This window comes from Rhinatrema bivittatum, chromosome 8, assembly GCF_901001135.1.
Source record: "Rhinatrema bivittatum chromosome 8, aRhiBiv1.1, whole genome shotgun sequence".
NCBI lineage: Eukaryota > Metazoa > Chordata > Amphibia > Gymnophiona > Rhinatrematidae > Rhinatrema > Rhinatrema bivittatum.
The window spans coordinates 79,487,746-79,511,057 of NC_042622.1; the positions used below are offsets into that span (position 1 = coordinate 79,487,746).

At 49.0% G+C, this 23,312-nt stretch overlaps 1 protein-coding gene across 9 annotated transcripts in view; it reads left to right on the plus strand.

The window, feature by feature from the left end:
* Positions 1-23,312, plus strand: part of SPTAN1 (spectrin alpha, non-erythrocytic 1) — a 457,019-nt gene that overhangs the window by 314,939 nt on the left and 118,768 nt on the right. For all 9 annotated transcript variants that reach the window (XM_029611329.1, XM_029611328.1, XM_029611326.1 and 6 more), the window contains 2 exons: positions 11,799-11,890; positions 18,373-18,517. In XM_029611329.1, the coding sequence (XP_029467189.1) occupies positions 11,799-11,890; positions 18,373-18,517 (237 nt within the window). The remainder of the gene's footprint in view (positions 1-11,798; positions 11,891-18,372; positions 18,518-23,312) is intronic.

Consider the following 23,312-nt stretch of genomic DNA (forward strand, 5'->3'; position numbering starts at 1 on the left):
TCTCAAAAGAGGAATGATGTGGTCAGAAGTCATTCAGACTTCTGAACTATTGCCTGGTTTTCCTGAGGTATTTGGAGATGCTAATTTGTTTTGTAAGTCTGATAAGCCTTTTGCCCTTTTTTGACAACCATGCAGAGGCAAGAAGGGTTCTAAAGCTTCTTTAACTAGGTGGATTAATCAAACAATTGTATTGGTTTCCCTACCAATAAGCCATCGGGTTCCAGAAGGCCTTTGAGCACATTCAATGAGAGCTCAAGCATCTTAAGCCGAATCTTCAGCTCTTGTTCTGGAAGATAATTGTAAGGTAGCCACTTGGTCTTCCATACATTCCTTTACAAAACAGTACTACAGATTGAATGTTCATACAAAGAGGGATATGACCTTTGCAGCTGGAGTCATCTAAACCACCCTAACTACTTCCCTGGCTCCTCCAGTTTAATTGGGCGTAGGTGCTTCCCACACATCTGGACTGGTCAGGATAAGAAGGGAGGAGAAAAGTCTTACCTGCTGATTTTCTTTCCTGGAGTCCTGTATGACTAATCCAGATGCATGGGATTTTCTAGCATACCAACAGATGGAGACAGGGAATGAAAGCTTCACTGGGAACAGCCTTATAAGAAACAGTGCCATCTGCATCCTTTCAGTATTAACTTTCCAAAGCAACCCCTCCCTGCAAGCCAGGGGTAAACCAAACGATGGAAAAAACCCTCTACATGGTGAACCTTTCCAACTGATGAACTCTCATGGCGAGAGACTTCCAAACTCAGTACTCTGTACAATACACTGGAAAAAAATAGAGCGACGAGCAGGACCACAGGCAAGACCCTGGACTGGTCTGGTATGACTCCAGGAAAGAAAATTGGAAGGTAAGAAACCTAATTTTACCTTCCTTATCCTTACCAGACCAGTCTAGACTTGGGGGATGTACCTAAGCCATCCCTAAACTGGGAAGAGAGTCTGCGAGTCCTACTGACAAGATGCTCACCCCAAAAGACAGTGTCTTGAGCCTGCACATCTAAACAGTAATATCTGGAAAAGGAATGTAACGAGGACCAAGTAGCAGCCCTACAAATCTCATGTGGCAACACATACTGACATTCTATCCACATCATCACCTGGGCCCTAGTGGAATGATCTCAGTCCTTCCAGCACCCTCAAGCCTTTGCAACACCGATGCAATTGCTTCTTTAATCCACCTTGCAGTCATAGCCTTTGAGGCCATCTGATCTTTTTTATGCCCACTAAACAGTACAAACAAATGGTCCAACAATTGAAAATCGGTTGCCTTCAAATAAAGTATCTGCATTCTGCAAACATCCAATACATAGAGCTCTGCCAACCCCTTTCCAGAACCAAACCCCCATGAAGACTGTGAAAGCAATATCTGTACTCCCTCCCCACCCTACAGGACTCCCAGGTCTTAGATAAGCTTCTCCCAACTACCTCAAAACTGCTGATGAAGACCTTCACCGACCAATCCCTTTGACCTGGCTTCTGACTTTTTTTCTCTTAAAGCTATAAATGACCAGATCCTTCAGCTTCAGAAACAGCCTGTATAGAAAAACATAAGGATACCTTTCTTGAGTAATCTTCATGCAGAGGTCCCAAGGCCAAAGGACACAGAGGGACGATAAGGGAGAGAGAGGGAACTAGCACCACTAGTTTTCCACCCCTCTCCAATACTAGGGCTCAGCAAGAAGAATGGTCATGACCCCTCTGCTTGCCCCTCAATCAGAGGGTGGGAGAAACACCATTGTGCCACTCCTCTGAGAGTTCATCCTCCAAATCCACCAACTGCAGGTTTGGCACTTCTACCATCTACTGGAGACGGAGAAATAATTGAAAGTGTGCAGATGGCACAGTTCCTTATAAGGCTGTTTTCGGTGAAGTTTTCATTCTTTCTCCATCTGCTGGTAGGGGAGAAAACCCATGTGTCCAGACTGGTCTGGTAAGTGTGATAAGGAATTTAGCTGACAATATTTTTTTTCTTGAAACTGCTACACCAGTCTAGGATCACCCAAGATGTTTTGAGCCTGATCTGTATTAAGGTGCCCCTTGAATAGTGCAGAAATATTGGGTCATCGTCTTGGAGGCCCTGAGGTCAGCTCCAGTTCAGTGTTTGCTAATTATATTGTTCTCTTTTTCTATTCTTGGTAATTTTGGAGAGATGATTTTTTTTGAGAGGATCCTTTGTTGGGATTTTAAAACAGTTTAAAAAAAAAAGTTTAGGTGAGAATATTGACTTTTACTGGGTGGGGCTGCACTACTGAAAGCACACAAGATGACATTACAGGAAACGTTGTGTGTCCTCCATCTGCTGGTAGGGTAAACAATCCACTTGTCTGGACTGGTATAGCAGGATTCAAGGAAAGTAAACTAGATAAGAGTAAAGTTCTCCATTTGTGAATTGGCTGATTCTCAGAGGGCAAACAGGATGGTAGTCCTCACACATGGGTGACATCATCAGATGGAGCCTTGGTCCAGACTTTGATCTCAAAGATTCTAGAACTTTCAAACATGTCCTACTAAGTATGTGCAGCTGTAGTCATCACCCTGCCCCATGGAGCCATATGGTTATGGGAACTGTGTCTCACAGTAATCAGCTTTGCTTTCTTCTCACAGTTTTTAAAAGTGATTTTTTTCTAGAGCTGTTTTTCTTTCCTTTACCTTATGGTAGTTTTTTTTTTTTTCCTTTTTCCTCCTCTTTCCACTGTCTGCCAGCTGCATAGTGGGCCTTAGTCGCTATGCAGTCTAGCAGAGTCTATTACTATCGTTTATTAAATAAATACTGCACCTGCAGTTTAGTATCTGTGTCCTCTTCTTGCTCTCTGTTTTTGTACCTTTGTCAGGTGCTGGCAGGACTGACTGAATGCAGACTGAGGGTGATCCATGTAGGCCCCTGAGCCTGGGTACTTGCCTGAGTTCTACCCAGGCAGGAGTTCCATGTCTTTTTACCGATCGCTTGGCATTGATGGAGGTTCAGACAGTGAAGAGATTGAAGACTACACCATTCCTGTGGGGGGGGGGAGAGCTCATTCTCCCCACATTCAAAGGAAATATCTTGACGAGCAGGATCCCTGGACGATGTAGCCTCCCCTCCTGCTTGCCTGTGATGACAGTGTAGTCTACTTGAGAAAGAGGGTGAGCAGGAGCCTGGGCAAGCAGCTTGCTACCACACCTTTGGTGCCATGCCCAGTGATGGTTACCCATGCAAGCAGCTTGCTGCCGCACCTTTGGTGCCATGCCCAGTGATGGTTGCCCATGCACATCTGTGACCAGCGCGCCATGTTGATGTCAGGACCGCATTGGGGACCAGGACTGCCATTGAGCATCATGGTCACCCTCAATGCCATCGAGGTGCGTGACCACCCTTGATGCCGTAAGGGCCTTCTGTGCTGTAGGCAACATCTCAATACACTGGAGTTATTGAGCGCTTAGGCCTCGATGTAGCGGAGTAGTGGCAGCTACTTCCAGTGTTGGGGACCAAGACAGCCAGATACCATCAGAGCCGCCCTTGATCCCATCGAGGTGCATGCATGGCCACCCTCGATGTCAAGATACGTGCCTCGATGCGGCAGCTGACCTAGAGGCTGTTGCAGTGCGGGGCCGCCATGGAGGCCATTGGGCATGTTGGCCACCAATGCCATTCATTGCCACTCTCGACAAGGTCGAGCACCATTAACGAGGCACTGGGATTGCCATTGAGGGCCTTGGTTGTCCTCGAGGCCATCCATCACCAGGGCTCTTGAGAGCCATAGACTGCCACTGAAACCCTCGGGCAACAGGGATTTTGGCTTTGGATCAAGCGTTGAGGTCGCTGTCCACTCAAGGCATCCAGGCACAGTGATCCGGAGCCCTCCAGTTCCTTGCTGTATCCTGATGGGGGCACCAAGGGGCATAGTGCTGTCCCATTACTAGCCTATGGCTATTGGGTACTATGGATACAGACTGTCTTGAGGCCATCAGAGGCCCAGCCTGGATTCGTGCACCATCTGTGCTAATTGGCACTAGCAAGGCTATCGTCTGGCATAGCACCTGGCGAGGGACACCATCAAGCTTGCAGCATCGAAGCCCTCGGACGGATTGGTGAGCCTAGGAGAACCATTGATAGCGCTGGCAGTCATCTGTTCCTTTGGGCATTGATGAGACGTGTCGGGGCCAAGTTGGGGGCTGCACAACCTCTGCCTGCAGGTGCCCCTGGCATCCTTGGTTGCCACCAATCCATCGATACCTTTGTGCAGCAGAGTCTCTATCAGTGCCATTGGGCTGTTGATGTCTGCGGGCTCCTGTGGCACCGGGGATGGTGCTATATACCGTCAAACTGATCAAGACATAGTCAAGCATCATCAAAGTCCTGGACAGCATCATTTGGTGCCCTTGATGTGATCCATCATTGGTGAGCACAAGAGTGCTATTGGCCCTTCGGGCACCGTCACCACAGTGAGCACCAATGGACGTGGTTAGATGTCGCAGGACATGAGCACCATGGGCACCATCAATCACCATGGACTTCGCTGCTGCCTTTCCATGAGGTAAACTCTGGTGAGCCATTCCTGACGTAATTTCAAGGACTGTCTCCAGCCTCTTGAGAGCGTTATCAGGTACTGGAGGGGGTGATGCCATAGAACGCAACCCACTGCCATGCCATAACCAGATCCCCAGTGATACTGGAGACACACACACACTGTTCATATTCACTCCACTGGGGGTTAGTGTGACAGTGGCACGTAGCATGCGTGGTTGAGTACGGCAAGGCATCTGCTCCAAGTGCCTCGGACAATGGCAGGCGGCATTCTCTGTCTGTGCAGTACTCAGCCATGCCAGGGTTCTGCTATCATTGCATCAAAATATCAGCCACCTCATCAATTCTGCACCACTAAGTGCTGGGGAGCACTGGTGAGGAAGGCATCATCACACACACTGTGATTGCTTTTTGGCACTGTGCAGCCAATGACTCTTAACAGGTGGTGCTCAGTCCTTGTGCTCTGGGATTCTATCCACAAACACAGCAAGTGGGTTTGTAGGTATCCATCCTATGGATGGGATACCACTCTGAGTACTAGTCAGCATGCTTTTACAGTGAAGGGCTCTATTCTTCCAGTGCTATCTACTGTATATGGGGGGGGGGGGGGGTGGTGTATCCCTTGTGGCGAGCACAACAAAGTGTGCGCTGCCGCCACAGGACTGACATAGGACTGCTTTCTTGGTGGAACCTTTAGAGGAGTAGGCACCAGGAGGATAGTGTTGGGAGTCTTCTTCCTCAGAAGAGGAATGTCTTTCGACCCCTCCTGGGTCACAAATCCCCTTTTGGAGGAAGTCCATGGGGCTTCATCCCTTGCAGGTTATCTCCTAACTGGAGCTTCAATTCTTTGAATCGGTGCCTGTCCTTGTAGGCCAGGACCAGGGGTCAGCAGCGGTGGTCATTGGACAGTTTTTACTGTGGTTCCTCTGTTTAGTATCATGGGGGCCTACCCCATCTGAGGATAGCTGCCAGTGGCAGATTGGTTGCTTCTGAATCTCCGTGATTAGTAATTGTAAATCAACTCTCAACTGGGGAGTTGCAACGTTTTTCGGGATCAGGAGGCCATGATTCCCATTGCTTTCCTGCCCCTTCAGGAAGGGGAGATTTGACTGGGTTCCCTTCCTATGTTCAGAGCGCGGTACAATAAGAACATACGCAATTAGAGCGTGGTACAATGATATATACCGTAGGATGGACAAGCTGAGACAGGACAATGCAAAGTTCAGAGGTAGGGGGATAGCATCATTCTTTGGGATGAGGGAGGAATATATAGGCATCTAGGGATTATATTCCATCACGAGAGGGGCCGATGAAGAAAGCAATTGTCAACTAAATAGTACTGTGCGGGGGGGACAAGTTAGGGGTCGACCATTGTCGTTCAGATTCTGGAATGTTTTCTTGAAGAGGAAGGTTTTTAGGGCTTTTTTAAAGACAGTTCTTTCTCTGAGACACCTTACTTCCTTAAGCTGTTCCATAGGTGAGGTCCAACAGAGAAAAATGCACGTTCTCTGGTTTCTTCTAGGTGGGTGAGTTTTGGGGATAGGGTGTCTAAAAGCATTAGGTTACACTATCTGAGCAGTCGGGAAGGAACATGGATTCTTATTGTAGAGGAGAACCAAGAGGAGACTAAATTGTGGATCGAGGAGTGAATGATGATGGCAAGCGTGTGTTGTATTCAGTATGAGAGAGGGAGCCAGTGAAGAGATTTGAGTACTGGAGAGATGTGGTCGCACGTGGGGGTGCTGGTGAGGAGTCTTGCTGCCACATTTTGTATGATCTGTAGTGGTCGGGTCGCGTGTAAAGGTAGGACCAGTCAGGAGGGTGTTACAGTAGTCAATCCCAGAGAATAATAGAGATTGAAGGACTGTCCTGAAGTCAAGAATATTCAAAAAGGGGCTTGAGATGGAGCAGTCATAATTTGTAGAAGGAGTTGATAATAGCTCTTATGTGGTTGAGCATGGAGAGGGAGGGGGTCGATTGTGACTCCCAGACTTCGCATATTTTAGGAAATGGGAATGGAATGGGAATCAAAGGAGAAAGTGTTAGATGTGTCAATGACAGGATGGCGTGATAGAATAATGATTTCTGTTTTAGATATGTTAAGAGCTAATTCATTGCTGTAAAGCCACTTTTGGATGTTCGTAAGGCAGTGAGTGAGGAAAGATTCTGTGAGGGCCTATGTATCCTTGAGTAGAAAGAAGAATTGGATGTCGTCCACATAAATTTTATAGTGCACTCCAAGGTCAGTAAGGGTGTGGCATAGCAGAGTTAGGTAGAGGTTAAATAGTGCAGCAGAGAGCACAGAGTTTGGGGACCTCCAGAGGTCAATTGCGTGACGGAGGAAGTAAATGAGTCAATCTGGACTTATTAGGTCCTGTTATTGAGGTATGAAGAAAACTAGGCCAGTTCAGAGCCAGTTATACCAAAGGAGAGAGTAGGATGGAGTGATTGACCGTGACAAATGCTGTGGAAATATCGAGTATGCATAGAAGGAAATCAGAGCCTTGGTCAAAATCTCGTCTCATGGTATCAGAGCTGGAGAGCAGCAGCAATTCTGTGCTGTGGTGCTTCCTGAATGCAAATTGATATTGGTTGAGGATATTGTTAGCGTTGATGAAGCTGTAGAGTTGGTGGAGAACTACTGTTTCTAATCTTTTGGCCATGAAGGATAGGGCGGAGTTCGGGGAATAGTTGGAGGAGATGGTAGGGTAAGCTGAGGGTTTTTGATTATGGGTCGACTGCAGCTTGTTTAAGAATGTCAGGGATGACGCCATGTTGTAATGAATTAATGAACTTAGGGATGAACAGGGCAATGTCAGATTTGATCAGCTTAAGAAGAAAGGTGTGGCACAGGTTTAAGGGATTTGTGGAAGGTTTCAGGTTGTTGATAATTTTAGCTGAGTCAGAGGATGTAATGTCTTCGAAGCATTCCCAGGTTGGGCTGTGTTTGGATCGTCATCCAATTCTTCATCGTAAGAGTTATTGAAGGTGCTGTTGACAGATGCTGTCTTATTGGTAAAGTAAGAGGCGAATGATTCAACAGTGTTCATCCCTGGGAGAGTGGGAGGGGGAGGCTGGAGGGGGTTGGGTTTATGTTACTTTCTTTATGGTAGCATATAGTTTTCTGGGGTTAAGTGTGGCTGATAGTTTCATGTAGATATAGGTTTTCTTAGCTGAGTTGATGGCCTCTTAATATGATGCCAGCTTATCGTGGTATAGGGTTTTTGTTTGTGTGAGTAGGGTCTTTCCGCCATTTGTCTCGTGTTCCGCAATTCACGTTTTAAGGTTTGGGATTGTATCATTGTGCAGAGTTTGTTCTTTTGGTAGAGAACGGCTTCAGGGGGACCAGTTTGAGTGTTGATGTGAGGGAGGAGGTCCAATATTCTAGAAGTTCTGCAGGAGAGTTGTAGAAGCTATTGAGAGTTGGGGGTGAGGTTGGATGTGAGGGTCTGTGTGCTCTCGTTTCATGACTGTAGTAGTATTTGCATGGGAAATTCATTCAGGAGATTTGGATTTGAGAGTGAAGTAGACAAGGAAGTAGTTGCTCCAGGGAATTTCAGTTGTGGCTATATTCTTTTCATCTGTATGAAAACCTGAAGGGTTAATGAATACCATATCAAGGCAGTTGCCTTTCCTGTAAGTGGGTAAGGAGATGATTTCTTTCTAGCCACAAGAGAGAAGGGGTATCAAATAGAAGGCTGGAGGGGGATGTGGTGGGTGAGGTCAGCTGTTAGAGGTTGAAGTCGCCAAGAATTATGGTTGTGGATGGATTTAGATTGAGGTTAAGGATTGAATCACATATAGAGGGAGTGCATTCTTGGCGAGAAGCCCAAGAGGGCTGTAGGTCAGACAGAGGTTAATGTGTTGTGATTTCAGGCATAGCAATTCTTAAGGGGGAGGATTAATTAGAGATCTCTAACATAGTAAATTTCAGGTGAGATTTAAAGAAAATTGCCAGCCCTCCTCCTTTTCATCCATGTCTTGGTTTATGGAAGTATGAAAAGTTGGGGGGGGGGGGGGGGGGCAGAAGTGGTAAAAGATTGGGGTGTCATAATCTTTCAGCAGGGTTTCAGTGATGCATAAACAGTTGTTGTAGGATCCGGAGGCAAGGAGGTCATAAATGATGGTGGATTTCTTTGTAATTGATTGGGCATTGAGAATGAAGTATCGGGTAGTAGTAGCGGGAATAGGATGCATGCTGGTTAATTTAATGTTGATGAGTTCTGGCTTGGGGAGCATAAAATGGTCGTTGGATGGCCCCTCCACAGTAGCACCCTTGGCCAGTGATTATAGGGATAGGGAAGTGAGGTGAAGTAGATATGTTGTACTCATGGTTTTCCATGGTATTGATAGTTATGCAGGTCTGAGCTGTGAATGAGACATGCACAAAGGGACAGGCTCCTTTGTTGTGCTCCTTTGTGCACATGCCTTACCAGCGTCACTGCCGCAAATTTAGTGGTCGGTGGTGGGCGGGTCAGCCGCACGTCTCTTGCAGCTTCCTGCTTTCTATGTCCTCGATCTAGTGGGGGAGAGGGTGGCCTAGCGCGTCGTGAGTGCTGATTTCCGGCTCCCAGGGCCAATGGATGGCCCAAGCCTGTGTGCCACTCGCTCCCTCCCTTATGGGTTCCCCTCTGGATGCCCGGTTGTCCACCTCTACAAGGGGTGTGTCTCCCTCATTTCCCAGAGACGGAATGTCACTGTTTCTGACTGGCAGTTGCTCTCTGTTCCTTGCGGGCTCTGAGAGCCAGTTGAATGTTAGAGCTCTCCTTAGGTCATCCTAAGGCACAGCAGGTCTATTTTGTGAGGGAACCATTCCAGAGTAGCTCCCTGGTGAAGATTAGGGGTTTCTCCCATCCAGGAGTCACCTTTTAATACTTGCTGAGCTCAATAGGCATTTTTTGATAAGGACTACTATTACCAGTCATTCTTGCCCCAGGGACCCTAACTCAGTGAGGAGAGTTTTAGTCCATCTAATTGATAAGTATGCCTTTCAATCTATCGTCATATCCATGGCTGAGGAAGTTGGAGGACGAGGGACCCTGCAACAGAGGTGCTGCTCTTTGGTTACAGTGGCTTGCAAGCTATACTTTCCCATTTTAGGGATAACCATGTCTGCGGACAGGGGAGTCCTGGTCATTCAACGATTGTTCCATTTACTGGACCATGTGCTTACTTGGGTGAAGTATTAATACCTAAAATTCCAAAACAAGCCCCAACAAACTCAGAAATCTGAGGAAACTATAGCAAAGTCAAAAAACACACCACACTGTTCCTCAGTATATTTTTTTCCCACATTCAATCAGCTGTATTCTATATCAACTATTTTTGTAGGACCTTCATGGGAACAACTTTAAACCAACTGATAAGTTGTATAACCTTTTGGTCCACTTTTATTTAATTGTATTTTTTACTCATTTTTTAAATGTCCATTATCTATGAACTTTTTGTTTATTAAAACACAGTCCCAACCCGTGAAGATCCTTCAACCAGGACACATCTCAAGCACCATATCGCGATTCAAAAAATCTCTAATGAGAGCAGTTTTTACTTATCTTTTTATCTGGAGGCTAACTCTGCTCACAACCCCGACATGGCCATGTTTCAGTGGAAGATCTGCTTCAGGGGGTTCCACAAAACCTTTCAAAAAAGCTCTCTATTTTCTTTCCAACATGTGTCTCGAGAAATTTCAGCTTTTCAATAATTTATTAAAGACTGACTGAATGTGAAAAAAATATACTGAGGAACAGTGTGGTGTGCTTTTTGTATTAATACCTAAGCCAGGTTTGTGGCAACCTGTTCCGAGATCACACTGACCCTGCCCTGGTACCCTTAGGGTTTCCAGTCTGGTGAAGAAATCCTTTTCGACAGAGGTTTGCATTTGTGGCATCCCGGCTTCCTGTCTCTTGGTAGAGTGTTTCTGGATTTCTTCCTTGAGGGATTTGCTCTGTTTCAGCTGTTCCAAGCAGGCTGAGAGCTCTATCTCAATGGGTAACTCCCTACTAGAATCGTCAGAGTTATTCGCTTGGGATTGAGATATACAACTTAAGAACTTGTTCTTACCCCTGAAGTCCAGCGGTCTGCCTCCTTGTGTTCTTTGCGCCTTCTGACTTCCAGTTGGCATGTCAAGGGGAGGAAAAGCTAGGGCATTCATGGTATCTTAGTGTATACCTGCAGAGAAAGAAACACCACTTTTCCCTATATTTTCACCAAGTTCTAGCCAGTACTGCCTTTAGCAGTGGGTGAGCTTCAGGGCTAGCATCTCTCTCTTGAGGGTTTGGGCTAGCGATCCCATTCGGGGATTGCCTTTCATCCCCTGAAACTCTTGATGCTGTCCTGCATGGTCAGCTATGTCTGGTGCTTTGGCTCGCAGGGTTTGTCACAGTCCCTGCCATTGTAGCTGATTATTCTTCTAAGTGTTGCATGGGTGTTTCTAAACATTGTGCCTATTAGCCAAACATGGGCACACTTCTGCAGATGAATTCTGTCCTTCAAATGCCAGTGGACCACAGTTTTTTTTTCTGAGGACCTCTCTGGCCCCAGTTTGTTTTCGGTTGTCTTGTAACAATGAAGGAAACTATGCAGTATTTGTCCAAGATTCCTCCTCATGTATCCAGGAGGTTCTAGACCTACTGTTGTCAGGGTTTCCTGATCCGAAACCCTGCTTGTAATGTTTTCCGTGATGTGGCGTGTGTTTCTTGTTGGCGCTCACATCACTCCTTCAGCCTTGGGCGTCTCTGCTATGCATGGGGGTTTTGTCTGTCGTTTCTATGATTTTCTTTTTGTAGAACCCAACTCTTTTCTCGCCTAGAAACTTTTGTGGGTCAGCTGCCTCACAGGCAAAAGGGAGAGAGGTGGTGTTTTCAGCACAGTGCAGATTCCCAATTTGTCCTGCTCGGAAACCCTATAGCTTGGGATTCACCATGTGTAAGGACTACCATCCTCTTGTCCTCTGAGAAAGCAGAGATGCTTACCCATAACAGATGTTCTCCGAGGACAGCAGGATGTTAGTCCTCACGAAACTCACCTGTCTCCCCTGGGAATTGATTTCTCTATGTATTAGCTATGTCATGGCGTGAGGGACTCTGCCTAGGGGGCAGGGTGATGACTACAGCTGCACTTGCTCAGTAGGGCATGTTTGAAAGTTCTAGAATCTTTGAGATCAAAGTTCCAGACTGGGGCTCCATCCAATGATGTCACCCATGTGTGAGGACTAAAATCCTGCTGTCCTAGGAGAACATTTGTTACGGGTAAGCAACTCTGCTTATCCTTTTCACAGGAACTAAATGAGCGCTGGCGATCACTACAGCTACTGGCAGAAGAGAGGAGTCAGCTGCTGGGTAGTGCCCATGAGGTACAGAGATTCCACAGGTGAGGTACATGTAAGGCAAAGACCAATCACCAGAGGGACACTAAAGCCCCCTATAAGAAACCTTCTACAATTGCATAGAACGCATTAATATCCCTGTGGTCCATGTTATTGGCATTAGGATTTCCTGAATTTATTTGCTGTATGCAGAATTGTCTTCAGAGTTAACAATATGAAACCCAAGGATGATGACTGCTTTCTCCATCATCACCACCAGTCAGTCAGCTGCTGCTATCCACCACCATGAATCAGCTGCTCCAACAGCCACTTCTCCCAACTCAGTCAGTTTCCAGCCCTCCTTCCCTTTCCTTTCTTGTTCCTTTGCTTCCAGACACTGCCACCCAAGGAACAGCTGTTGTCTTCCAGCATTATGTAGCACTGTGTGTTTAAATTGTATGGTGCTGGAATATTGTGCTGTTTTTGTGAGGTGCTGAGATCAGTGTGAGAGTTTGAGCACCACATTATTCAAATACACAGAGAGCCATGCAATTGCAAATGTTGGAGTTAAATGGGAAGAGGGGAATTCCATTAGATGAATTGCTGTCTAATGACCTGAAAATGTCATCTTAAAGTGCAATAAACAGTTCCCTGTACATACCCGGATCAGTCCAGACCATGGGTTAAGCCCCCGTTCCAGCAGGTGGAGACAGACCAAAGTTCTAAGGGCAGCCCATATAAGGATGGAACCCACCCTGGAACCCTCAGTATTTGTCTGTCTCCAGCAGGTGGAACAGCTCACCCTTTGGTTCCCTGTTTAGCTTGCCCTCTGTGTTTCTTTCCTCTCTTTTCTCTGGGGCAAGCTCATGCAAGTACTCTTTTAATTTACTTCTTAATTTTTAAATATATAAAAAAAAGTTTTTTTTTCTCTGACTGTGTCAGGGCAGACAGTTCTGTCTCCCTCGCTCTTGGGGTTCCTAGGGGGGCTTTGCCCCTTGATTTCTGTCAGCCTAGGTTCCCTTCCCGGTGACCTAGTGTGGGTGATACTGGTGGTGCCAGTCCCTCTCCCCACGTTTTGTATCTGCTGCCGTGCCCCGAGATGCCCATACCTCTGTGGAGCTTCAGGGAGGATTATCATACCCCTGCCTCTGTGAATGCAATGAGTTATTAATGTGAATAAACTGTTTTTGTTTTCCCAAGCTTTCACAGAAAATATTTTTTACTTGTCTTAGTTTAAATTAAAAAAAAATTTTTTTTAAAAAGGCAGCAGTTTGATTTTGTGAGGAGGGAGAGGGGTTCAATCTCCCGCCCAGCTCCTCAGGGGCTCCCAGCTCAGCTGTTTTCAATTAGCTTTGGAGCCGCTTTCCTGCTCCATGCCGCGGCCACCTTTTTGTTTAGCTTGTGGAGAGTCAGCCTCCCGACTCTCCCGCAATGGGGTATGCTCCAGGTGTATTTCGGGGGGGGTGAAGGCTCCTCTTCTGAGCCGCCAAATTTTAGACCTCTGGGAAGGGCTCCCCGATGTGTTTCTAAGCCGTTCCTGTCCCGGGAACGCGCGTCAGCGGTGGCCATTTTGGGTGTTTCTGATGAAACACTTCCTGCTTCTCCGGGGGCTGGGGATCCGATTTTTTTTTCCCCCCGATTTGAGGGCGACGATCCCAGTGTCCTGCGCTTATTTCAGTGGGAGGAACTGGAGCCTCTTATTCCCTTCGTTCTCCAGGAACTGGGAATTGAAGCCCCACCAGATGATTCTGTGGCGGCAGCAATGACACCAAACGCGGATCCGGTCCTGGCAGGACTCCGGGGCGTTACCGCATACTTTCCCGTTTCATCCAATGCACCGTTTTCTTCTCCGGGAATGGGAGTCGCCAGAGACGGGGCTTCGAGTTGGTAGGGCTATGAATAAGCTATACCCGCTCCCTGAGGACTGCCTGGACATGTTAAAGATTCCTAAGGTAGATTCTTCTGTCACTGCGATGACGAAACGTACCACCATTCCTGTGGTGGGCGCTACAGCATTATGGGATGTGCAGGACCGTAAGCTTGAATTTTATTTGAAACGCATCTTTGAAGTTTTGGCTTTCGGAGTCCGGGCGACTATTTGCAGCAATCTCATGCAGCGGGCAAACCTTAGGTGGATGCAACAGTTACTCAGCACCCAGGACCTCCCGTCTGCAGAGGCTGAGCAAGCTGAACGCTTGGAGGGCGCTATAGCCTATGGTGCGGATGCCCTCTATGACTTGCTTCGTGTCCGGGCAAAGGCCATGGTTTCTGCGGTCTCGGCCAGACGTCTTCTCTGGCTACGTAATTGGTCTGCTGATACTTCTTCAAAAGCTCAGTTGGGCACGCTTCCTTTCAAGGGCAAGTTGCTTTTTGGTGAGGACCTGGAGCAGCTTATTAAATCCTTTGGTGAGAACAAGGTCCACAAGCTGCCAGAGGACTGTCCCAAACAGTCGAAGTCTTTTTTTTCCCACTCGCACTCGCTTTATGGGAAACTGCCATTACGGCACTAGGGCTTCCCCAGGGGTGGTGTCTCCAGGTCCCAGTCTTGGTCCCATTCCTTTCGTGGCCTTCGAGGCTTCCGGGATGGCCATCAGCAACACACGACCACTAAGTCAGCTCCCCAAGAGATTCGGCCGGTCCATTCCTCTGAATGAAACTTAGGTGGACGTCTTTCTCTGTTTCTCGAGGAGTGGGCCAAAATCACATCTGATCTCTGGGTCCTCGAGGTGATAGAACACGGCTACGTGTTAGTTTGCCAGGGACCTGCCGGATCTATATATCGTGTCCCCTTGCGGCCGTTCCAAGCGACCTGCGGTCTGTCACACCCTGATGAGACTTCAGGATTTGAGGGCGATCCTTCCGGTACCGGTGCAAGAACAGGGCGCCGGCCAGAATTCAGTTTACTTCGTTTTTCCCAAAAAGGACGATTCCTTTCGCCCCATCCTGGATCTCAAAAGGGTCAATCGGGCCCTCAAGGTTCCCCGTTTCAAGATGGAAACCCTGCGCGCGGTGTTTGCGGCGGTCCGTCCCAGTGAGTTCCTCGCTTCCCTCGATCTGACAGAGGCTTATTTTCACATCCCCATCCATTGGGAACATCAAAGATTCCTTCGCTTTCAGATCCTAGACCAGCACTTCCCATTCCAGGCCCTTCCCTTCGGTCTCGCCACCGCTCCCGCACCTTCACCAAGATCATGGTAGTCATTGCGGCAGCTCTCCGAGAAGGGATTTTAGTCCACCCTTATCTAGACGATTGGTTGGTAAGGGGCAAGTCTGCTGCCCTCTGCACGCACGCGATAAACAGAGTTTTAGCCCTACTCACATCTCTCGGCTGGATAATCAACTACTCCAAAAGCAATCTTCGGCCCTCACAAGAGCTGGAATTCCTTGGTGCTCTTTTCAACACTCGGGTCGGGAAAGTTTTTCTTTCGGACTTGCGGACTCTCAACCTGATCGATCAGTTGAACACTTTTGTCTCTCTACTGCTTCCCATGGCGTGGGATTACCTGCAAGTTTTAGGGACCATGGCTTCCACGATCGATCTCTTCCCCTGGGCATTTGCTCATATGCGTCCTTTACAGAAAGCATTGTTATCCTGTTGGAAACCGATGTCCGAGCAGTACCAAGAGATTCTCCCTCTCTCCGACTCTACCATAGCCAATATACAATGGTGGTTCTCCCCGGCACATTTTCTCAAGGGGATGCCTCTTTTGACTCCCTCTTGGGTCATTGTGACGACAGATGCCAGCCTCTCCGGTTGGGGGGCTGTCTGACAATCTCAAATGACTGAAAGTTTCTGGTCCCTCTCCCAGTCTCGGTGGCACATCAATCATCTAGAAGCCCGAGCGGTTCGCCTGGCTCTCAAATTTTTTCTTCCTCTGATTCACCACAAAGCAGTCCGGGTGCTATCGGACAGTTCCACCACGGTGGCTTACATAAATCGACAGGGGGGGACTCTTAAGTCGTCTAATGGCACTAGAGGCCACCAAGCTCTTTCTCTGGGCAGAGAGGCACTTTGTTCGCCTGGCGGCCTCCCACATAGCGGGCAAGGAGAATATTCAAGCCGACTTCCTCAGTCGACAACATCTCGATCCCGGCGAGTGGGAGCTGTCAGACGAAGCGATGGACCTAATCTTGCACAGGTGGGGTCCCCCTCACCTGGACCTCATGGCGACGCTATCCAATGCCAAGGCTCCCCGGTTCTTCAGCCGGTGGAGGGAGCATTGTTCGGAAGGGGTGGATGCGCTGGTTCTTCCCTGGCCCTCTGACGTTCTTCTCTACGTGTTTCCACCGTGGCCATTAGTGGGGAAGGTTCTACGGAGAATAGAACTCCATCGCGGTCCGGTCATTCTCGTGGCCTCCGAATGGCTTTGACGGCCATGGTTCGTGGATCTGGTGAATGGATGGACCTCTTCGTCTCTGTCACCTGTCCCATCATCTGCGGCAGGGTCCCGTATTTTTCGACCAGGCGGATCGCTTCTGTCTAGCGGCATGGCTTTTGAATGGAGACGTTTGAGACGAAGAGGATATAAGGATGAAGTTATTGCCACACTCCTCAGGTCTCGCAAACAGACGACATCTCTTACCTACGTCCGGGTCTGGAAGGTTTTTGAAAACGACTGCGAGGAGTTGGGTGTTTAGGCACATTCGCCTTCGGTTGCAGTTATTCTCACTTTTCTTCAGCATGGTCTCTCCAAGGGTCTTTCGGTTAGCTCCCTGCGAGTTCAGGTTTCGGCTCTTGGTTCCCTCCTGGGTTCTATCGAAGGTCGGGCAGTCGCCTCTCATCCGGATGTTGTACGTTTTCTCACGGGCGCTAAGCACCTCAAATCGCTTGTCCAGTCTATTTGTCCTTCGTGGAGTTTTAAACTTGGTTCTTCGAGCTCTTTGTTCGGCACCGTTCGAGCCTCTCCGTTGAGCCACTCTCAAAGCCTTGACTCTCAAGACTGTCTTCTTGGTCGCTATTTGCTGTGCCAGGAGGGTGTCTGAGCTTCAAGCTCTATCCTGTAGAGACCCTTTCTTGCGTTTTTCGGACTCGGGCGTCTCTCTCAAGACCGTATCTTCTTTCGTACCTAAGGGTGTTTAGTCTTTTCATGTTAACCAGTCTGTGGAACTTCCTGCTTTTTTACCAGAGGATATCGCGGCGTCTGGTAATAGTGATCTTCGTTGTCTCGATGTCAAACGAGTCTTATTGCATTATCTTGAGGTCACTAATGATTTTCGGGTTTCCGATCAACTTTTTGTCCCGTGGAGTGGATCCAACAGGGGGAAGCAAGCTTCTAAGGCTATGATCGCTCGCTGGTTGAAGGAGGTGATTTCTTCGGCCTACATTTGCAAGGGCCGACCAGTTCCTGAAGACCTAAAAGCTCATTCTTTACGTTCTCAAGTGACTTCTTGGGCGGAGTCTCAATCAGTGTCGCTGCAAGAAATATGTAGGGCGGCTACATGGAAATCTCTTCATACTTTTGCTCGTCACTACCGACTCTATGTTCAGGCTCCAGCCTTTGGTTCCTTTGGTCGGCAGGTGCTTCGAGCGGGACTGTCTGGGTCCCACCCTCTGTAGGGAAGCTTTGGGACATCCCATGGTCTGGACTGATCTGGGTATGTACAGGGAAAGGAAAATTAGTTCTTACCTGATAATTTTCGTTCCTGTAGTACCACGGATCAGTCCAGACACCTGCCTGTTCTTCTGGCCGCTCGAATTTTCTTCCTGTTATTTTGGATTTTTTCCTTCTTATAGGACTCTCTCTTTTTTGATCCCTGCATCATCTTCCTGGAATCTACTAATAGGCACCAGAAGCATCGTTACGATGATCGGGGGTAGATATACAAGAGCGTTTAGTTACACAGTTCATTCATTCAATTGTTCTGTTATTTTGTTGGTTTAAATTAAATTACTAGTTATCCTGTTACTTGCTTGATCTTGCATTTTCTGCTTTGACAATGGTTATACTGAGGGTTCCAGGGTGGGTTCCGTCCTTATATGGGCTGCCCTTAGAACTTTGGTCTGTCTCCACCTGCTGGAACGGGGGCTTAACCCATGGTCTGGACTGATCCGTGGTACTACAGGAACGAAAATTATCAGGTAAGAACTAATTTTCCTTTTTGTACACTTGACACTCCAAATCGGAACTAAAAGGCGAGTAGCTAGGCTGTAGAGCTGTGGGAAGTGATTTGGCCATAGAGATGGGAGAGAGAGGAGCAAAGTGCCAGGACTATGAGAATAGGGGAAGGAAAGGAGTGAGATGCTGAGCCATGGGAATGGGGGAGGGAGAGGAGTAGATACAAAGAGTGAGGTGCTGGACTGTAGGGATGGGAGGGAGATGTCAATATGCTGGCTGTGGGAATGAGAGGGAGAGAGGCAAAGCACCAGGCTATGGGAATGGGAAGGAGAGGTGCTGGAATGTAGGAATGGAATACAAAGAAGCAAAGTGCCGGGCTGTGGAAATGGAAGCATGAGGGCTGGGCTATAAGCATGAGAGGGGGCGAGACCCTAGACTGAAAGTGAGAATCTGCAGTGTGACACATTACTGTTGTATGTTTTTTCTTCCAGAGATGCTGATGAAACAAAGGAGTGGATCGAAGAGAAGAATCAGGCACTGAATACTGACAACTATGGGCATGATCTTGCCAGTGTACAGGCTCTACAGCGCAAGCATGAGGGCTTTGAGAGAGATCTTGCTGCTCTGGGAGATAAGGTGAGCTTTTCTGTGTAGAAGGCATTTGTCGTAATTTCCTGAATGAACAGAGACTGAGAGGTTTTCTGTTAGGGAGGCACTCTACCTAATTCCCTGCTAAAGAGAAACTTTATAGGAAAGTATTCTAAGCAGAGGCTGTCTACATAGGAGCAGTCTGCTTAAGCCACTGCTCTGAGATAAGAGTGGAAAAAACAGGGTAGGGAGAATACCACTAAAAAAAAAATCATACACAAACAGTCCACTCAGTCTTGGACATCTGTGCCATTCAGTGAAATAGTGCTGAGGCAAAAATGACAAATTGGTTCTTACCTGCTAATTTCTTTTGTCCACCAGACCAGTCCAGATGGATGGGTTTATTTCCCCCTGTTAGCAGATGGAGACAGAACAAAAGCTTCATTGCATCCTTGGTATATAAGAGACTGCCACCTGCATCTCTCAATAAATCTGAAACAAAGCTAAACTAACTTTCCCCTCACTTTGAGCAGGAGCAGCAAATGTAGTCTTTAGTCCCTCCTCTAAGAGGGTCGAATGCCAGAACAATAGAGAACACTAATACAAACTCCCAGAAGAGCAGTCTTCAGAAAAAAAAAAGGCCAGGATTATGGACTGGTCTGGTGGACTACAGGAAAGAAAATTAGAAGGTAAGAATCAGTGTTTCCTTTATTGTTCCCCAGACCAATCCAGGCAGATGGGATGTACCCAAGCCTCTCCAAACTGGGTAGAAACATGCAAGACCCATTCACCATACTCACACCAATTACCACCATGTCTTGAGCCCATATATCCAAATTGTAATGCTTGGACAAAGTATGGAAGAAAGTTCTAGTCACTATTTAACGAATCTCCTGCAGGGAAACCAACTGACCCTCAGCACAGGACGCAGCTTGAGTTCTTATTAGAATGAGCCCTTAGACTTGCGGGAACTTCCAACCACGCACTAACTTACATTGATGCCATTGAGCAGTAGTTGCTTGAGCTGCCTTCTGTTCCTCATAACTATTGAACAGCACAAAAAAGTGATCTGACCTTCAAAAATCTTTTGTGACTTTCAGATATTGCAAGAGAACCCTATGTACATCTAAAACATATAAAGATCCTAAGATAGACATAGAACTGGAAATAGACCTTTTAAGTGTAGGCAATCCATTCAATTAAGACCCATGAAAGGCAGAAACCACCTTTGATTAAAAAAAAAAAAAGAGGGAAGGGTCTCTACATGACACTGCCTGCAACTCTGAAATGCGTCATGCTGAACAGATAGCAACAAAGAACACCACCTTCAGAGAAAGATCCTTCAAGGATGCCCTCCTTAATGGCTCAAATGGAAGCTTGCTTAAAGCCTTCAAGATCAAAATGAGACTCCATGATGGGACCAAACAGCAAAATGGAGAATGCAAACTCTGCACCCCGCCCTCAAAAACTCACCATGACTGGATGCAAGGCTATAGAAGACCCATGCATTTCCCCCTGTAACAAGACATTCCCTGTACGTACCTGGATCAGTCCAGACAGTGGTTATGTCCCCAATCCAGCAGATGGAGTCAGCACAAGCTTTGAGGGGGCGTATCCATATATACTACTACCCCCTCTGCAGGAGTTCAGTATCTTCTGACTCCAGCAGATGCGAGTAGGGGAATCAGGCTTCCCCTCCTTTTCCTTTTTCTTCACTTTCTTGCTTGATTATGGCTTGTTGTTGTCTTTTTCTGTGGATCAAGTTTGTATCAAGTTTGTATTAAGTTTAAAAAAAAAAAAAAAAGGCAGAGTTCTTTCAACTTCTGGGGAGTGACTTATCTTCCTTGTCTCTTCTCTGCGGCCTTGCTGTTTATTTCTCGTTGCAGCCAGGGGTAAGTTTGTTTTTCCTTTGTAGTTTTTTCCTTTACAGCTCAGCCCCCGGTGCCCGCGAAAGCCGGTGGAGCCGGCCTCTTCGCTCTTTACTCCCTCACCCGCAGCCATTTTACAGCTCCTCATGGGCTGCTGAGTCATTTAGGGAAAGATGTCTGGGGCGGGTCGTGTGGCCAGGAAGGCCCCCCCGCGGCACCCTCCTCTATTTTCAGACAGCGGGCAGTGCGGGCCGACCGGGCCCCCCCGCAGCGGCGCCTTTGTGCGCGTGGCCCCCCCCGTGGCTTTTTCTTTTCTCCTGCAGCGATCCCGATGCAGCGGCCGTCCCGCTGTGCGGCCTGCGGAGACCCGGGGTCCCGGATTTCCCGGGAGGGCATCTGTGCACGATGCCTTCCCGGGGGGGAAGGTACCTCACAGTCCCTGACTGATTTCTCTTTTTTGCCCGGGCGGTGCGGGCCGGCCACTCCGCCATTTTTGGCGGGAACGGCGGCCATTTTACATTCTGAGCGCCCTGAGGCGCAGGCCACGAGGGGGAACGGATCCCTGGAGGCCACGAGGGAGAACGGATCCCTGGAGGACTCTACCAGCGGGGGTGTTCCCCCGATTTTGGTGCAGGAACCAAGCACCCAGAGCCAGAGAGCAGGAACCACGCCGCCCCCGAAGCGCACCCGAGCAGGCCGGGGTTCTCTCCGGAGTTTATCCTGCTCATGCATACCGCTTATCTGCAGGGGCTGGAAGCACCTGTGGGACCCCCCCCCCCCTCCTAAGATCCCTCGGATGTCGCCCTCGACGCCGGCCCCCCCCGACCCTCCGGGAGTGGGGGCCTCCCGCCTTCCTACCCGGGTCCGATCCACGCCCGCGGCAGTGGGGGCGGTGCCAGACCCAGTGGGACATGGACTTGACCTCCCGGACGGGGGACAAGGGGACGGCACACAGGAGGGGGATGATCCGCGTACCCTACGCCTCTTCCAGAGGGAAGAGCTGGACGACCTCATCCCGCAGATCATCCAAGAATTAGATTTGGATCCACCACCAGACCCGCCTGCCCCAGTAGCTCCCGCTGTCATCACTTCTTCAAGGAAGGGAGATCCTGTCCTGGCGGCACTCCGGCCGAGGGCTCGGGCTTTTCCCATTCATGACTCGTTTTTACAACTTCTCACCAGGGAATGGGACACCCCGGAGGCCTCCCTGAAGAGCAGCTGGGCTATGGAAAAGCTGTACCCGCTCCCCGAAGATTTTCTGGACCTCATCAAGGTCCCAAAGGTGGACTCCGCAGTGTCGGCGGTCACGAAGAGGACGACTATCCCAGTGACGGGAGGTGCGGCGTTGCGGGACACACAGGATCGTAAGTTGGAAGTTTTCCTTAAGCGGGTTTTCGAGGTCTCCGCTCTGGGTATGCGGGCGGTGATGTTCAGTTCGCTTGCCCAGCGGGCTAGTCTCCTTTGGGTGCAACAACTCCTCACGTCTCAGAACCTGCCGTCCGATGAGGCTGCCCAGGCAGATCGGCTAGAAGCCGCAGTGGCGTATGGGGCAGACGCCTCGTACGACCTTTTTCGGGTCCTCACAAGATCCATGGTTTCGGTAGTGGCAGCACGACGACTACTGTGGCTACGCAATTGGGCGTCTGATACGTCCTCTAAGTCCAGTCTGGGCTCTCTTCCCTTCAGGGGCAAGTTCCTCTTCGGGGAGGATTTGGACCAGATCATCAAGTCCCTGGGGGAGAACGCTGTTCATCGGCTGCCGGAGGATAGGTTTCGACCATCCAGAGCGTTTTCTTCTTCTCGGACCAGAGCCAGAGCGCAACGGCGCTACAGGGGCTACAGACAGACGGGCTCCCGGCCATCCGCCCCCAGGTCTCAGCCCTGGTTGCGCGCCTTCCGCGGGCATCGGCCCGCACGCACTACTCCCGGAACCGGGAACCCCTATACCAAGTCTTCACAATGATGCCAGTCTCGCCCACTCCCCTGTCCCCAGGATTGGGGACCGACTAACGTATTTCTAAGCGGAGTGGGCACGGATCACCTCGGACCAGTGGGTCCTGGATACCATAAAACACGGCTACGCATTGGAATTTGTCCGCCCCCCGCAGGGAAGGTTCATCTTTTCCCCCTGTGGCTCGGACCTCAAGAGAGGAGCGGTGCAGCTGACTCTGGACAGACTCCGGGAGATAGGCGCTACTGCGCCCGTGCCCTTCGGAGAGGTGGGCTCGGGCCACTATTCCATCTATTTCGTCGTACCAAAGAAGGACGGTTCCTTCCGGCCTATCCTAGTCCTCAAGGAAGTCAACAAATCCCTTCGAGTCGTTCGGTTCCGCATGGAAACGCTCTGGTCAGTGATTGCGGCGGTGCATCGGGGGGAGTTCCTCGCCTCCCTGGACTTAACGGAGGCCTACCTGCACATTCCCATCCGCCTGGACCACCACAGTTTCCTTCGTTTCAAAATTCTGGACCAGCATTTTCAGTTCACGGCTCTCGCGTTTGGATTGGCGCCGGCGCTGCACACCTTCACCAAGATCATGGTAGTTGTGGCGGCAGCTCTCCGGAAGGAGGGCATCCTGGTTCATCCTTATCTGGACGATTGGCTCCTCCGGGCGAAGTCATTCGATCATGGACGCTCAGCGGTGACTCGAGTAGTACGGTTTCTACATTCCCTGGGATGGGTAGTGAACTTCTCCAAGAGCTCCCTCATGCCCTCGCAACGCTTGGGTTTTTTTTGGGGGCAACTTTCGACACCCTACTGGGCAAAGTTTTTCTGCGCCAGGACAAAGCTCAATCCTTGCGGGATCACACACGACGGTTCTCTGCGTTGCCAGAGCCCACCTCCTGGGACTACCTGCAACTCCTGGGAGTGATGGGGTCCACCATCGACCTTGTACCTTGGGCTTTCGCGCACCTCAGGACCTTACAGTGGGCGCTCTTCTCCCGTTGGAAACCAGTATTGCAGGACTATCAGATGA